Source organism: Pleurodeles waltl, chromosome 3_1 (assembly GCF_031143425.1).
Source record: "Pleurodeles waltl isolate 20211129_DDA chromosome 3_1, aPleWal1.hap1.20221129, whole genome shotgun sequence".
In the NCBI taxonomy this organism is placed as follows: Eukaryota; Metazoa; Chordata; class Amphibia; order Caudata; family Salamandridae; genus Pleurodeles; species Pleurodeles waltl.
Genome location: NC_090440.1, coordinates 1651242376 through 1651260800, shown reverse-complemented (window position 1 = coordinate 1651260800; position 18425 = coordinate 1651242376). Strand labels below are relative to the sequence as shown.

The following is an 18425-nucleotide window of genomic DNA, read 5'->3' as shown; positions in this document are numbered from 1 at the left end:
GGTAAAGCAGAGCAGTGCAAGTGAGCAGTGGTCAAATTGTGGGAACATGTACAGTAACTATTAAGTGAAAAAACATTTAAACTATGCTGCTGGGGTTGATGGAAGACTGGGTCAGTAGCAGATACACTAGATTGCTGATGGCCATGGGCCTTCTCATAACCAAAAGAGACATCGCCCGGCATTGGAGATCGGAGGCGGTGCCCTTGGTGACTGAATGGTGTAGTGGAATGGACGATTGTGACAGGGCTATGCACTCTGTTTACAAATCTAGGGGCTGTCCAGAGAAGCATTAAAAGTATGGGGTGATTGGAACACAGACCGAATCATGCTACACCCTCGTGGTAAACATAAATTGCACTTCTCTGAAGCAATTGGGTGAGGCCACATGGAAGGTCAGACAGTACATTATTATATATATGAAACGTAAATACTATGTTAGAAAATTCAATGAAGAGGGTTTAAAAAAATATTTAGAATGTTACTCAAATCTTGACTGTATTTGTCATGTTGATTGCAAGTGAGTCTGTAATATTTACAACCTGTCATAAGAAAACAACACATGCATCACTATCCAGACTCAAAAGTGTTGACTTTTCAGCCCCAAGGTGTCTATTCATTTCAATTGGGTCTTTATTAGGACAGTATAAACAGATTTGCCTTAAGCGAGGATAAAAACAAAGCCGCCCAAATTGCAGGAAAAAAGAAATTGAAAGCATGGAATGAGTGGTCTCAGTGGCTTACATTCTGGTCATGGCAAGTAGAAACTTGTTTTATATTTGCCTTACCAGATTAAATATGGTGCGGGAGCAATTAGATTTACCCAAAATTGGTGTTATCGTGAGTATTCATATCTTCTGAAAAAAACACAGAGTTGTTTATAATTACTGGCCATGTTTCCAGAAAAAAGAATTCTGAGGCACACAAACGGGGGAATAAAACCGCACTCATGACGTCGCAGGCTGCGCTTGCCAAAAAAACGCCTCAATGATTAGTCTTGGAGCAAGTGAAGTGGGACTCGCGCATGCACGTATTTATAACAGACAAAAACAAACAGCAAACTGTTTCATAGCAGTGGCATCCTAAGGATTTTGTGGGCCCTGGGCCAAACGTTTTTTGGGGGGCCCTTGTTCGGAAAAGCCTTGAATTTATGAACAATTTCAGCGATTTTATGACCTCTTTAGTTAGCCATGTTACTGGCAGTGGCCAGTCCCACTGGTTCAAATGATAAATGTTATCTAATATTCAGGGATAGTATGTTTTCAATATTGTACCACAGCAGAAGTTCACTAATATTACTACAGATAATCTCTGTGACATCCTCCAATTGCTCATGTGTGAGGTCCTGTTTTGATCTAAAAGAAACATTTTTATGGCTGTTGCACGAAACAAACCCAACATTTTTCTGCAAAATGTCTGTAATAGACTCCCACAGATCACCCTTATTAAAATAAATGAAAGGAAAACGATATTTGTAACAATCCGTTTAAGAATTATTTACGATCATCAGGATAAGACTCTCTGCAAAGCAGAGTCGGCTCTATCGGGGGCCCCTACAAGGCTGGGGTTCTGGGTCAGAGCCCACTTTGCCAATACCTTAAAACATTTCTGGTTCATGGTGTAAAAGTAGGCCCTCGCCAAATGGAAAAAGGAAATGGCAAAAGTATAAGAAAAAAAATGCAATCAAACTCGTCTAGGTTATTTATAAATCATTGGAAGGGAAGCTTATTATTATTATTACTTTTATTATTGTATTAATTAATCTGTATGAATAGGTATGGAACAAAGGGCAAAACAAAAAGGACTCAAAGTGGTTTCGAGATGGCAGTAATGAGAGGAAGGTAAAACATCTCAAACATAATTTCAAAAGGCAGAAAGGGGGTGAAAGGGGTATTTTAAGTTAAAACTCAATACTGAAGAGCTACTTATAAATTCAGTGATACAGGCCAACCTCAACAATTCTTGGAGCTGAATGAATATTTAATAGATCAAAAGTGGGCAGTACCAAACATTACAGTTTTGCCTGAGGCCAGGAAATTTTCAGTAATCTTTTGCATTGTCCCTGCCATTAACCTATCTTTGTCCTGTGGTCCCATCTATACCCTGGAGTGGACACCCCTTCCTTGGGGCTAGCATCTATTGCGTACATGAAGTCTTGAAAGTTCCTTAATAATATTCCATTTAGAAAGTGATGGCTCCAAAGAGCAAGCTCACGTTATCCGTTAGTTTTAGTAAACATACTTAACCATGTAATGGAGGTAGACGACGCTGTCATTACCGCCACAATTTATTATCTGTATTTATTTTAGACTTACACTCTGCGAGAAATCTTTAGCGGATTATTTGGAAGGGAAGAGGCTTACATTTCCAAGATTTTACTTTGTCTCTGCTGTGGATTTGCTGGAAATCATTTCGAAAGGAACTCAGCCTCAGCAGGTATAATTTTAAAAATGCTATTTTCTCTTGCCTTCTTGACTTTTTCCTTTGTTGAGAGCGAATATCAATCACATTTGTGCCTTTCATTTCATTTGTATGAGCAGGTGACAAGACACCTACTTAAATTGTTCGACAATGTTGCCGACCTTAAATTTGAAGATGACGAGTTGAAAGCTCAATATGCAGTTGGAATGTACAGCAGAGAAGAGGAATTTGTTTACTTTTCAGATCCTTGCTTCTGTGAGGGACAGGTTTGTGAAAATTAATGAACTGTTATTTTATCATTCAATTATTAACATATACCAAAGTGCCTGAATAGGCGCAATACCTTTATGAATGGCAGATACTACTAAACGCTTTTTAATTAGACCACCTTAAGGCCTTCAGGACTGTATTAATATAAAACAAACTTTAGATGGGTAACACCTGACCATTGCCGATTTGCATATTTGAATTCCACAATTGTATTATTTACATTTCCATAACGTGTCGCACATGTTTACAATTCTATCCACAAGGAGAATAAGTGATTTGACCAGATTCACACAGGCACTTTTTTCAGCTCTGTGCCAAAATCAGTTTCGGAACCCCAGGGCCGGAGACTGCAGTGCACTAGACCCCTTCTCCGAAAATCAAATGAAGGGACAGAAGTGTTCCTTTCTTTCTTTATAACCAATCGACAATACAGATATAAAAATACATAGATAACAAAAAAGAAAAAGCATTGAATTGGGTAAGGTAATACATTAATGTTATGGCAAAGTGACCTTTGCCTCGCCCTTCCATCATGACTATGCTCATGATATTGAATACTCAAACGGGAAATCAATGCTAAAACAGTATTTTTTATTTAAAATTGCACATTTATATTTAGGAACGAATTTCAGCAGTGAGTCTTTTAAAAGATAACCAGCACCTGTAAGTGTGGGCTAGTCTAGATAGTAGTATTCAGGTCTTTTAACATGGTATACTATTTTAGCCTCCTATTTTGTCTTTGCTCAGAAGCCATCTTAATGCGATGGACTGGCCCTTAATTGTTGTTAACGGGTAGGGAAAAGGGGGGGACATGCCCCTGGCTGCAAGAAACCACAATGCAAACATTGGTAGCTGTCAATTTCCTTATTTGAACCCTGTATACTGTCCATAAGTCTTTAAACATTTTATGGCCTGTTTTGGCCTGTCACCAGGCTAGGCGTCGTTTAGCTGTCTTCTGGCAGTTTGATCTGCATTCCTAAGGATTATATTTATCTTGTCTATGAACTATTCTCTGGTACATTCCGCTGCATTAGGTGGCATATTATCTTCAGACCTAATAAAGTATATCAGTTCTCTAATTCTTGCTTAGGTATGGCCATCAAAATGGATTCTGGAAGATTTTTAACAGCAATAGTTGTGGGAGCCCCGTGTGCACCGGCCTGCCCAAGCCTCTTGTGCACCAGCCTGCCCCATGTGCACTGAACACAGGGCAGGCTGGTGCACAAGAGGACTGAAAAGTCAGCATTCATTGCCAACAGTTCTCTCCTGAATGCACCCCATCTCAGAAGCGCTAAGCAGGGTTGGGCCTGGGGCCTGGCTAACCAGGCCCGACCCTGCTTAGCACTTCCGAGATAGGGTGCATTCAGGAGAGGGTGCCACTTCACAGCTCATGGAAATCCGCCTCTGCGGAATTCCACAGAGCTTTATAATGACTCCGCAGAATTCTGTAGAGTGGAACTCTGTGAACTCCGCCCAGGCCTACAAAACATTAAAGGATGCATCACAAAAATATTTCCCCAGGTCAGAAATATTGATTATGAAAACTACATGTTCAACAAGGTGGGGCAGATAAAAGGTGGATCCATGGACAAATATGTGCAGTGCTAAGAGAAGTTATTCAAACATTCCATATTCAGTGACGGAGAAGCCATTTAATTGGGCATCATTGATGGATGCTGGCTAGAATCATTTAGACAAAAAATGCTATAGGAAACTCATAAACTAGAGGAAATGCTGGTGATGGACAGAATTGAGGGAAGAACAGAGAGGCTTGGAGCCATGATGCAATCCAGAACATTACAGCAATCAGAACATATTAAAAGGTCCACACAGTGAAAAGGAGAGTTTCAAAGCATCAAGGAAGTAGTAAAAGCTGCAATAGTCAAGTCATACTCTGACCTAAGACGGCACACAGAGGTGACTGTGGACGCAAATCCTGGTAGACTGTGAGCCATACAACCAAACCATGGAAAAAGCAGAGAAGCACCTTAACAAGTAGTGGTCTACACCAGTAGAATTCTGTCCGAAGTAGAGAAGGCCTCCCAGGATAAGTTCAGCGGCAAACAATGTGCCATTGTCATTGATCACCAAGAACTTCTGACGATTTTCAGAAATCCCAGGCCCAAGATGCCACCAAGGATCAAAATATGGAGGATGTAATTGCAAGAATATGATTACAGAATCATTCACTAGGCAAAGAGCAAAATCCTGCTGAATACCTTTCCAGATACCTACTGTAGTCCACAAATTCTCCTCCATCATTATCCAAAGAGTACTTAACTTCCTAGTAAGAATAAATATGTCAAAGGCCACGTATCAATGCATCAGGTCCTAGAAGGCACCAAAGAAGATTCTTATCTGTCTGAAGACAAGCAGAGTTTCATTATGAAAACGAAACACATCAAAGAACAGAATATAAAGCATCATAGCATGGATGCAGATGAAATAGTGGCATTCAAGAACATACAGTCAATCAAAAATGACTTTATATCGGCCATTAGGGCCATAAAAGTACAAAACATATATAAAATACACAATAAATAATTGAAAACAATACATTTACAGCATAAACATTTTTTAATTCATATAATTTACAAGAATTAACAGTACAAAGGTGTCAAACATCAAAAACCTGTGCATAAAGTAAGGAGTGATTTAGTTCAAGTTGTACCAATAAAAACAACAACCATTACATAATAAGCAGGGCAAACAGGATGATCAGTTTAGTGTGGCACTTCTCCGAAAATCAAATGAAGGGACAGAAGTGTTCCTTTATTTCTTTATAACCATTCGACAATACAGATATAAAAATACATAAATAACAACAACAAAAAAGCATTGCATTGGGTAAGGTAATACATTAATGTTATGGCAAAGTGACCTTTGCCTCGCCCTTCCATCATGACTATGCTCATGATATTGAATACTCAAATGGGAAATCCATGCTAAAACAGTATTTTTGATTTAAAATTGCACATTTATATTTAGGAACGAATTTCAGCAGTGAGTCTTTTAAAAGATAACCAGCACCTGAAAGTGTGGGCTAGTCTAGATAATAGTATTCAGGTCTTTTAACATGGCTCTTTTAGCCTCCTATTTTGTCTTTGCTCAGAAGCCATCTTAATGCGATGGACTGGCCCTTAATTGTTGTTAACGGGTAGGGAAAATGGGGGGACATGCCCCTGGCTGCAGGAAACCACAATGCAATCATTGGTAGCTGTCAATTTCCGTATTTGCACCCTGTATACTGTCCGTAAGTCTTTAAACATTTTATGGCCTGTTTTGGCCTGTCACCAGGCTAGGCGTCGTTTAGCTGTCTTCTGGCAGTTTGATCTGCATTCCTAAGGATTATATTTATCTTGTCTATGAACTATTCTCTGGTACATTCCGCTGCATTAGGTGGCATATTATCTTCAGACCTAATAAAGTATATCAGTTCTCTAATTCTTGCTTAGGTATGGCCATCAAAATGGATTCTGGAAGATTTTTAACAGCAATAGTTGTGGGAGCCCCGTGTGCACCGGCCTGCCCAAGCCTCTTGTGCACCAGCCTGCCCCATGTGCACTGAACACAGGGCAGGCTGGTGCACAAGAGGACTGAAAAGTCAGCATTCATTGCCAACAGTTCTCTCCTGAATGCACCCCATCTCAGAAGCGCTAAGCAGGGTTGGGCCTGGGGCCTGGCTAACCAGGCCCGACCCTGCTTAGCACTTCCGAGATAGGGTGCATTCAGGAGAGGGTGCCACTTCACAGCTCATGGAAATCCGCCTCTGCGGAATTCCACAGAGCTTTATAATGACTCCGCAGAATTCTGTAGAGTGGAACTCTGTGAACTCCGCCCAGGCCTACAAAACATTAAAGGATGCATCACAAAAATATTTCCCCAGGTCAGAAATATTGATTATGAAAACTACATGTTCAACAAGGTGGGGCAGTTAAAAGGTGGATCCATGGACAAATATGTGCAGTGCTAAGAGAAGTTATTCAAACATTCCATATTCAGTGACGGAGAAGCCATTTAATTGGGCATCATTGATGGATGCTGGCTAGAATCATTTAGACAAAAAATGCTATAGGAAACTCATAAACTAGAGGAAATGCTGGTGATGGACAGAATTGAGGGAAGAACAGAGAGGCTTGGAGCCATGATGCAATCCAGAACATTACAGCAATCAGAACATATTAAAAGGTCCACACAGTGAAAAGGAGAGTTTCAAAGCATCAAGGAAGTAGTAAAAGCTGCAATAGTCAAGTCATACTCTGACCTAAGACGGCACACAGAGGTGACTGTGGACGCAAATCCTGGTAGACTGTGAGCCATACAACCAAACCATGGAAAAAGCAGAGAAGCACCTTAACAAGTAGTGGTCTACACCAGTAGAATTCTGTCCGAAGTAGAGAAGGCCTCCCAGGATAAGTTCAGCGGCAAACAATGTGCCATTGTCATTGATCACCAAGAACTTCTGACGATTTTCAGAAATCCCAGGCCCAAGATGCCACCAAGGATCAAAATATGGAGGATGTAATTGCAAGAATATGATTACAGAATCATTCACTAGGCAAAGAGCAAAATCCTGCTGAATACCTTTCCAGATACCTACTGTAGTCCACAAATTCTCCTCCATCATTATCCAAAGAGTACTTAACTTCCTAGTAAGAATAAATATGTCAAAGGCCACGTATCAATGCATCAGGTCCTAGAAGGCACCAAAGAAGATTCTTATCTGTCTGAAGACAAGCAGAGTTTCATTATGAAAACGAAACACATCAAAGAACAGAATATAAAGCATCATAGCATGGATGCAGATGAAATAGTGGCATTCAAGAACATACAGTCAATCAAAAATGACTTTATATCGGCCATTAGGGCCATAAAAGTACAAAACATATATAAAATACACAATAAATAATTGAAAACAATACATTTACAGCATAAACATTTTTTAATTCATATAATTTACAAGAATTAACAGTACAAAGGTGTCAAACATCAAAAACCTGTGCATAAAGTAAGGAGTGATTTAGTTCAAGTTGTACCAATAAAAACAACAATCATTACATAATAAGCAGGGCAAACAGGATGATCAGTTTAGTGTGGCACTTCTCCGAAAATCAAATGAAGGGACAGAAGTGTTCCTTTATTTCTTTATAACCATTCGACAATACAGATATAAAAATACATAAATAACAACAACAAAAAAGCATTGCATTGGGTAAGGTAATACATTAATGTTATGGCAAAGTGACCTTTGCCTCGCCCTTCCATCATGACTATGCTCATGATATTGAATACTCAAATGGGAAATCCATGCTAAAACAGTATTTTTGATTTAAAATTGCACATTTATATTTAGGAACGAATTTCAGCAGTGAGTCTTTTAAAAGATAACCAGCACCTGAAAGTGTGGGCTAGTCTAGATAATAGTATTCAGGTCTTTTAACATGGCTCTTTTAGCCTCCTATTTTGTCTTTGCTCAGAAGCCATCTTAATGCGATGGACTGGCCCTTAATTGTTGTTAACGGGTAGGGAAAATGGGGGGACATGCCCCTGGCTGCAGGAAACCACAATGCAATCATTGGTAGCTGTCAATTTCCGTATTTGCACCCTGTATACTGTCCGTAAGTCTTTAAACATGTTATGGCCTGTTTTGGCCTGTCACCAGGCTAGGCGTCGTTTATGTGTCTTCTGGCAGTTTGATCTGCATTCCTAAGGATTATATTTATCTTGTCTATGAACTATTCTCTGGTACATTCCGCTGCATTAGGTGGCATATTATCTTCAGACCTAATAAAGTATATCAGTTCTCTAATTCTTGCTTAGGTATGGCCATCAAAATGGATTCTGGAAGATTTTTAACAGCAATAGTTATGGGAGCCCCGTGTGCACCGGCCTGCCCAAGCCTCTTGTGCACCAGCCTGCCCCATGTGCACTGAACACAGGGCAGGCTGGTGCACAAGAGGAATGAAAAGTCAGCATTCATTGCCAACAGTTCTCTCCTGAATGCACCCCATCTCAGAAGCGCTAAGCAGGGTTGGGCCTGGGGCCTGGTTAACCAGGCCCGACCCTGCTTAGCACTTCAGAGATAGGGTGCATTCAGGAGAGGGTGCCACTTCACAGCTCATGGAAATCCACCTCTGCGGAATTCCACAGAGCTTTATAACGACTCTGCAGAATTCTGTAGAGTGGAACTCTGTGAACTCCGCCCAGGCCTACAAAACATTAAAGGATGCATCACAAAAATATTTCCCCAGGTCAGAAATATTGATTATGAAAACTACATGTTCAACAAGGTGGGGCAGTTAAAAGGTGGATCCATGGACAAATATGTGCAGTGCTAAGAGAAGTTATTCAAACATTCCATATTCAGTGACGGAGAAGCCATTTAATTGGGCATCATTGATGGATGCTGGCTAGAATCATTTAGACAAAAAATGCTAAAGGAAACTCATAAACTAGAGGAAATGCTGGTGATGGACAGAATTGAGGGAAGAACAGAGAGGCTTGGAGCCATGATGCAATCCAGAACATTACAGCAATCAGAACATATTAAATGGTCCACACAGTGAAAAGGAGAGTTTCAAAGCATCAAGGAAGTAGTAAAAGCTGCAACAGTCAAGTCATACTCTGACCTAAGACTGCACACAGAGGTGACTGTGGACGCAAATCCTGGTAGACTGTGAGCCATACAACCAAACCATGGAAAAAGCAGAGAAGCACCTTAACAAGTAGTGGTCTACACCAGTAGAATTCTGTCCGAAGTAGAGAAGGCCTCCCAGGATAAGTTCAGCGGCAAACAATGTGCCATTGTCATTGATCACCAAGAACTTCTGACGATTTTCAGAAATCCCAGGCCCAAGATGCCACCAAGGATCAAAATATGGAGGATGTAATTGCAAGAATATGATTACAGAATCATTCACTAGGCAAAGAGCAAAATCCTGCTGAATACCTTTCCAGATACCTAGTGTAGTCCACAAATTCTCCTCCATCATTATCCAAAGAGTACTTAACTTCCTAGTAAGAATAAATATGTCAAAGGCCACGTATCAATGCATCAGGTCCTAGAAGGCACCAAAGAAGATTCTTATCTGTCTGAAGACAAGCAGAGTTTCATTATGAAAACGAAACACATCAAAGAACAGAATATAAAGCATCATAGCATGGATGCAGATGAAATAGTGGCATTCAAGAACATACAGTCAATCAAAAATGACTTTATATCGGCCATTAGGGCCATAAAAGTACAAGACATATATAAAATACACAATAAATAATTGAAAACAATACATTTACAGCATAAACATTTTTTAATTCATATAATTTACAAGAATTAACAGTACAAAGGTGTCAAACATCAAAAACCTGTGCATAAAGTAAGGAGTGATTTAGTTCAAGTTGTACCAATAAAAACAACAACCATTACATAATAAGCAGGGCAAACAGGATGATCAGTTTAGTGTGGCAAGAGGAGTCAGTGCCTTCCTTTCAACTGTCCACATCGCACCCAGAAACTTGGCTACTGAAATAGTGAACAATGGGCTACAAACAGACCTCAGGATATGAAGAGCAACAGAATGGCTGCGGACACCCAAGGGTCTGCAAATAGGTACAAGCCAAGTTTTGAGATAGCGAGCGTAAGCTGTGCAGGTGAAAAAAACATGTGCAACACTATCCGTTGTAGAGGAACAGATTAGTTGTAAATGATCTCAGCGGGAGAGTGCCCACGCTAAACTTGGAAGTATAACTTCCGGTCAACGGGGAAAGTCACCTGATGCTAATATAACTCATGCTCATGCGAGGATTTAAAATCAAGGAAGTCACTAACCAGTTTAGAGGACTCAGCCTTTCGGAGTTCACTAGCTGCATCAGCTGTCCAATAGGCCGACTCTTCAGGGAATGTACAGATGGAAAACTGGTAGTTGAGGGTATTCCCACAAATCTGACAACCCCATGCATTGGAGCGACTCTCTAATGTTCACAAATCAGGAGACTTTGTGAGATCGATAATTGGCCATTATGTCCTGAAGGGCTTTTGTGTAGTGCACAAGTTTCGAAGTGGTCCAGATCTGCACCAAAAGAAGAGAGGAAGTAACTTGACTTTGTCATCTAAATTACTTAAACCCATGTGCAGACGTAGTGGGTGTAAGGGAGTACGGGGGGGCGAGGCTAAATTGTGTAAAAATGTATTTTCAGCATTAATAAGCAACTCTGTGTTACAAAAACCCCATATCTCCTCCACATACAAGATTGACCCTAGGACCTTGGCCTTGTATATACGAAGTGCAGGTGAAATAGGTTTAATATGGGGCACAATATTCTTTGTGTAGAGCCCCCAAACGTCGTTTGAGTTTAAGAGCAGCTTTGTTAACTTGATTTTTCCAAAGCATACGCCAAATACACAAAATCCTCAAATAAGTAAAAGAATCCAGCGGCTCGAGGGGTTCACCCACTTACTCCTAAGAGACTTCTGGAGATTAAACAACATCAACTTTGTTTTGGTAGTGTTGATCTCCAGACTCCAGGTGAGGCAAAACTCCTCAAAACGATGTAGGAGCTTCAGTAGTCCGCTTGGGGTCCTGGAGATCAGCAGGGTGTTGTCAGCAAATAATAAGATTGGGATTTTGGTTTGTGCCACTACAGAGGCGACTGCTTCCACCTAAGCTAGAAAGAAGGCAAAATCATTGATATACAATTAAAAGAGTGTAGGGGCCAAGACACGGCCTCTATGGACTGGTATCTTGTCAGTCAACTCATCCTGCTTTTCTCACATAATACTGGTGAAGTTTCTCTCATGGAGATGTATCAGCAAAGACAAACGATTCTGGGGAAATTTCATTGCAGCCAAGACCTGCTAAAGTGTAGATCATGGGACCAGATCAAAAGCGGATCTAAGATCAACAAATGCAACACAAAGGCTGCCTTTTCCGATAGTGACACTGTGCCAGTAAATCAATAAAAAGCAGAAAACCTGATCAATACGTGAGATTGTGATCCGGAAGCCTGTTTGAAGGGGGCTAATAATATCCATCTCACACATCCACTCCTGGATCTTGGAAGGGACATACATAAAGATCTATCAGTAAAAGCAGAAGGACTGATCCTTTGCGGATCACAGGTTTTCATTCCCAGTGGTTTATGAAGATGTATGGTAATTACAGTTCACAATGAGCAGAAAGGAGGAATTTCCACACCAAACAGAAGACTACAACAAGCATGAATGTGGTATCCAATGCTAAACCAGTTGGTTGAAACCATGTTACAGGACTTTCACATGTCAGTGCACCACTGAATGAAACAGGCAGACACTATTAGCAAAGTCTGAACCACTTGACACAGTATGGGATCTGTTAGCCATTGACTTTTCCAGCCAAGTATCATAATGCATATGCCTTATGGTAGTCATGAATGACAACTCATATTTCCCGCTGCTGAAAATCATCTCATCTACCAGCTGTGAAAGATTTAACTATACAGAAGGTGTATTGAACCAAATTGAGGCACCCTTTGGATTTGAACTGATGACTGCAGGCTCAAGTGGGGACGGTGTTATGTTTTGCTTGTTATTTGTGTTTAGATCCATTGAGCCCTTCTGTGCTTATAAGAATCTGCATTCCTGAAAAAGGATTGTTCTGACCTGATTAAAGTAAAGCCTGAAGATATGATTCACAAGGCAAATTTACAGTTTTTTGAATTCATGAACTGCAAGTTTAATTGTACTAAGAGAAGTTTTAGGACTGCGGTGACTCCGTACATAAAAAGGTGCTCGTCGTAAACTTGCTATTAACTCGGAGTTTGTGAATACCAAAAATAAATGTAAACTTACGGAAAAGTGTAAGTTTACCTTCGTGAATGATAGAGCGTTCCGTACCTAATAATTTACCTGTATCTGGACGCTCTTGGGCCGATGAATCTTTTGACCAAGTGGGACACTCTTCACCCGAGAGTAATCAATCAAACCAACAATCAATAATCAATAACGAACATAAGCAATACCCTGATCAACATAACACTTCACAATTAATCCAGAAAACATCTCGGCGAACCATGACCTTTCGGTCATGAATAATCACACCAGTTTATTCAAAGTTAATGCATTTATTTCCCTATATTAACAAAGCTAGCACAATATAAATGTGTCTCAGCACCAAATGATATATGTAAATGAACATTAATAGCTGTCCATAACGGCGAAACAGATGCAATCTATGCAGCATTTGAATAACAATACATTCGATAATAGCAACACAAACCACTAAAACTATAATCTGTAATGAGCTAATTGCATACATTGGTCAGCATAACAAGGTCTCAAATTGCATCGTGCATCAAATGAATCCTCGTCTAACCTCAAATTAGCATCAGCATGTGGGTCTTCATGCAAAAACAATTTAGCAACATTAATTTAGAAAACTCTTAACTAGGGCTCTTATCAAAAATCAGCAGTTGGTTACCTAAAAAGAAAACACAATGCAATTGTACATTTTCCTTTCATATTTACCAAATTCAATCAGCATTCAAGGAAGTCTTCGTCTCACAGGTACCGATTTCGATCAGCATGGGACGGGGCAAAGGGGCAGGGTTGACAGGGCAATTGCCTCACGGCGGCAAACTAAAACTATTACTTCATGCAAAGGGCAAATCAAAGTTAAAGTCTCTAGGGCGAGAATTACTTAAAGTCTCTAGAAGATGGCAAATTAACGATGTCAGCAAGATGGGCTATAATGGCCAATGTCCTGCAAAATGGCGGGTATGGGGCGATGTCTCTCAATAATGGCTCTCAAAATGGCGGGCAATGCTGCAATGGCTGCAAAATGGCTGTAATGGCTGCTTTCTCCTTGTGCACCTGGTTTAAATAGACAACAGTTCAAATCCAGTAGGGTCTTCCATTGGAGGGTTCATAGGTTGGCTTCAAATTGTCCAATCAAAAACAACAGTTCTCAAGCTTTTACCTAAGCATACATTATCCTTGGAGTTGGGAACGTAAGTTGCAACATATTTTACCAATTAACTCACTTTCAGAGCGTCCATTGTCTGCACCTGCAGATTGACCTTGGAGCAAAGAAGAAGATGCCAGGCTGGCACGAAACCTTAAGATAAGCATGTGAACCGGTCTCACTGGAAAAGTACAGCTTCAAGCAAGAATACACGTTTATTAGCACATTGGAAAAATACGAGCATCTAAACCGCGAGACAAGGCAACTAGGCCAAAGCCTCCACTAAAGTTATGCTAAGCTAAAACATTTCAAACAAGCAAATCATAGCACACGTTTATGATTATGTCGGATTAGTGCAATTCTAATACATCACGTTATAAAAAGCACGCTTCTAAATGTTGGCAAACTACTCTGAGGGCACATTTTGTCCCCGTACAATCTTTATTAGTTCGGTTAAAGTCACACATGATTATTGCAGCACTACGTTTATACGCTAATAAATGTAAAACCTTCATTTCTGCGTCATCAATCCCTCCTCTGATGACTACTTGTCATCACACAAAACTAATCCCACAAATTTTATTCCATTAAAATTCTGTCAGTTCTCTTTGCCTTTTAGTTCCCCTTGTCCTTGCTTTGTATTCTTCTGCCATTCTTTTCATCATTTTCTCTTCCTTCCTTCTTTTAATTCTTCCCATTATCATTAATATTCCTCTTTTTATTCCCCAAATTCCAAAGATGCAAATTAGTACTATTAATATTCCCTGTATTATTTTTAGCAATATTCCATTCCAAATGCCACCAAGCCAATTTCCCACTGAAGCAAGTCCCTTTCCAACCTTCTCCCACACTCCTGGTTCTTTCAATTCCTTCAAATCTGCACTCTCTTTTGTTAGATTAGCAAGCATTGTTTTAATCTTTGCACTGTTGTCTGGAATATACGTACAACAGTGGCACGCACCAAGCATTTTGCAAACGCCGCCATCCTTTGCTAAAAGAATGTCTAAGGCAAGCCTGTTTTGAAGAGTCATAGCTCTTTCTGCTGCAAGTTCAGCATCTATCAGGATTATAGCACCTGATAACTTTGTCAACATGTTATCCACTATAGTAGACAACTTTCTTATTTTGATGGAATTCAACACAACTCCTAATGAAGGAATCATGGCTCCAAATATATCTCCTACCACAGCAGCTGCGGTCTCTCTTTTCTGGATACGATGAGATCCAGGCGTCTTTGGAATCACCGATAGGTCATCCAGTTGATAAACCTTTGGGAACACTATACCCAAATAACATCTCCCCCACCATCCCTTTGGAAGACGATAATAGGCATTATGCCCACAAATGTAATATACACCAGGTATGACAGGATCAAGTCCGTTCAGCATGAATGTCCATTTGGCCTTAAAGATAAACTTATGTTTACATTCACTCGCTCCTACGAAAATGTTATCATAATAAGATTCACCTCGATATATACAAAATTTCCCTACATGCCAAGCATCTAAAGCTATTCTCCCTTGTGTTTTTATTGCAGCAAAAGCATAATTATCTACTGAAGTCCTCTTATGTAGCTCCTTTTCTAATTTCGCATTCATTTGTGCCCTTCTATCATCTGTGCGATCTAAAAAGCTTATTTCTACTGCAGATAGCGAGCAAGTAAGATTTTCCCTATGTGCGTGAGCTGTTTCAAAAGGTTGCATTGGCTCGAAAAATTCCCTCATTATTTTTGCATCCCAATCTTTAGCAATCTGGCTTAGCTGCGTGATTATAGGAACATATGCAAAGGTAACATCATAATTTGAATAAAAATACTGTATGTTAGTTTGACCATAAAATCTAGAAGTTACTATACTACATGTAATCCCATATGTAAGAGGCATGTGGTGATAAGTCACCCCTTCCGTTACCGATGTCGGTATCTGTGTACACACATAACAATCTTTCGCATCCATAGTCTCAACATATTCTGTTAGCAAGCGATAGAAAACATTATACGAAAGTTCTTTCTTATCATGCAAGTGTCTCTCATCTAATTCTAGTCTTTTCAATGCAGTTAGTTCAGTGACAGTAACAGGAGCATAAGTAGAAGCATCGATTTTCTCATTCTCACCCTTACCATGCATTGCAAGCACTATTGCCATTATTATTAGTACACATGCAGTTATCAAGCCTATACACACATATTTACAATAATTCATTCTACTGTTTTGTGTAGCGTACCTAGTCATGATCTGTATAGAATCAGAGAGCTAGAAGCACCTGTAAAAAGAAACGATTTAGCAATTAGTTACAAAGCTGAACGAGCGCAATGTTCACACAGTTTTCTTCAAAAGCCCAGTCACTTATCGGTTAGCAGCATTTGTCTCAATTCGGCAATAACTCAGTTCGGCTCAAATCGGGTTTAAGAGTCAATCAGGTTATCAAAGTCTTATCAAGTTAGCAAATGTCTCATCCGGTTTAGCAATGTCTCAGCTGGTTGTATCACGTTATATTGTAGCAAGCAATGTCATTTATCAGCCTTTCAATCAACAGTGTCCATAAAACTTTTCTTTTCTATTGGTATCTCTTCTTCTTCGTTCTCAAGGCTAAGAGATATAAATTCATCAGTCCAATCGTCATTGACTACATATGCCCATTCTGGACCGGAATATCTCCTGTTTGGTATCCTTTTCCTTTTCAATTTTGCCTCTCTCTTTGATTCTGCCTCACTGGTACTTTCCTCTTTGGTCAAGTCTTTTTCTTCACTTGAGGTTGGTACCACGACAGACACTTCCCTTCTTTTCTCTTTCACTTTTGGCCCTTCACTGTCATTCAACTTTTCTCTAGTCTTTAATTTTACTGGTGATATACTTTGTCTTTTCTTTGCACCGTGTCCACTTGATGGACCTGCGATCTCTTCTGAAGAAGTTTGAACAGTTTCGTTCCGTTCTGCCTTGTCCCCTTGTTCTGGGGAGTCAATCACGTTTTCCTTTTCTTCTTCGGTACCGTCTGCTTCTGGGAAATCCCTCCTCTGATCAGGCTCTCCTGCTTTTTCACCTCTCTCGAGCCCTTCGTCACCGTTACTTTCTTCAGGCTCTTTGTCACTTTCAGCTGCTTCAGGCTCTTTGTTACCTTCAGCTGCTTCGTCGCTGTCTGAGGTTTCTCCTTGGTCTTCCCCAAGAGAATCAGTTTCTTCGTCCTCAGAGAATATTTCTCTCTCCTCTATTTCTGCCTGTTCGCTTCTCGTGCTGTTTTGCTCTGTCTCAGCGCTCAGCACTTTGTCATCAGTTACTGGCAGTTTCAGCGCTTCAACTTCCTCATCTGTGGGACACAACACTTTCTTTGTGTGACTGGCGTGAATCCAGTTGGGAACTCCCGCACACTTCACAGCGGTAGTTGTCGTCAGGATCACTTGGAAAGGGCCTTTCCAACGGGGTTCCAGACACGACTTCCTCACGTGCTTCTTTATCACGACCCAGTCACCTGCTTTCAGTGTGTGTCCTGGACCTTGGATCGGTGGCAAGGTGGTTGCTTCCACCTGGTGAGAGAAAGAGCGAACCACGTCAGCCAGACCTTTGCAGGAGTCTAATACCATATCATCTGTAATATTCAAAAGCGCGTTTGCGGGAACTGCAGGAAGTCTCATGGCCCTGCCCATGAGGATTTCGTGCGGGGACAATCCAGTCTTTCTGTCAGGGGTGTTTCTCATTGACATTAACACCAAGGGCAATGCGTCAGGCCATTTCAAATTTGTCGATGCACATATTTTCGCCATTCTTGAATTTCAGTGTACCATTCATTTGCTCCACCAGTCCTGAGGCTTCTGGGCGATAACTACAATGCAGTTTTTGCTCAATGTTCAGCGCTGCGCAAAGTAACTTTATCACCTCGTTATTGAAGTGACTTCCCCTATCTGATTCTAAAGAGATCGGGAATCCGAAACGTGGTATCAACTCCCTCAACAATAGTTTTGCAACTGTAAGGCTGTCATTTCTACGTGTAGGGTATGCTTCAATCCAGTGACTAAAAATGCACACAATCACCAACACATACTTCAGACCTCCATGCACAGGCATCTCAATGAAGTCCATCTGCATTCTGCTGAACGGGCCACTCGCCCTGCCAATGTGGCTCGCGTTCACAACTGTTCCCTTTCCTGGGTTCATCTGCTGACAAATGACACACCGATGGCAAACTGCTTCTGCAGCTTGACGAAATCTGGGGTTAAACCAATCAGTTTTGAACAATCTTATCATGGCATCTTTCCCTAGGTGAGCCTGCCCATGATAGAACCGCGCTAACTGCGATAAGAGACAATTTGGTAAAACATATTTTCCCTCAATTGAAACCCATAACTCATCTGGTCTCTTGGTGCATTGTGACTTAATCCAGGAAACTCTTTCCTCCTCCCTGACGCTATTCTGCAATGCTTTTAGTTCGTCCATTGTATCTACGACCTTTAAGGCAAATGCTTCAGCTGGTTCAAGCTCTGGCTCACTTATCCAATTCCATTCATCCCTGAGCAATATACAGTTCAAGGCACAAAATCTTGCGACTTGATCCGCATATGCATTTCCCAAGGAAACATAGTCCTGTCCTTTTGTATGAGCACTACACTTTACCACTGCAATTTCGGCTGGCATTTGAATGGCGTGTAACAATTCCCTTATTCTCTCCCCGTTTTTCACTGGGGACCCTGAAGAAGTCAGGAAACCTCTCTGTGACCATAATTGCCCAAAGTCGTGCACAATTCCAAACCCGTACTGACTATCAGTGTAAATGGTAACCTTCATCAATGTGGACAGTTGGCATGCTCTTGTA

At 40.7% G+C, this 18425-nt stretch overlaps 1 protein-coding gene across 1 annotated transcript in view; it reads left to right on the top strand.

Annotated features, from left to right (window-relative positions):
- Positions 1–18425, top strand: part of LOC138283610 (dynein axonemal heavy chain 11-like) — a 2790563-nt gene that overhangs the window by 916929 nt on the left and 1855209 nt on the right. Inside the window, exons 32-33 of the mRNA XM_069221547.1 lie at positions 2307–2433; positions 2538–2684. Of these exons, the coding sequence (XP_069077648.1) occupies positions 2307–2433; positions 2538–2684 (274 nt within the window). The remainder of the gene's footprint in view (positions 1–2306; positions 2434–2537; positions 2685–18425) is intronic.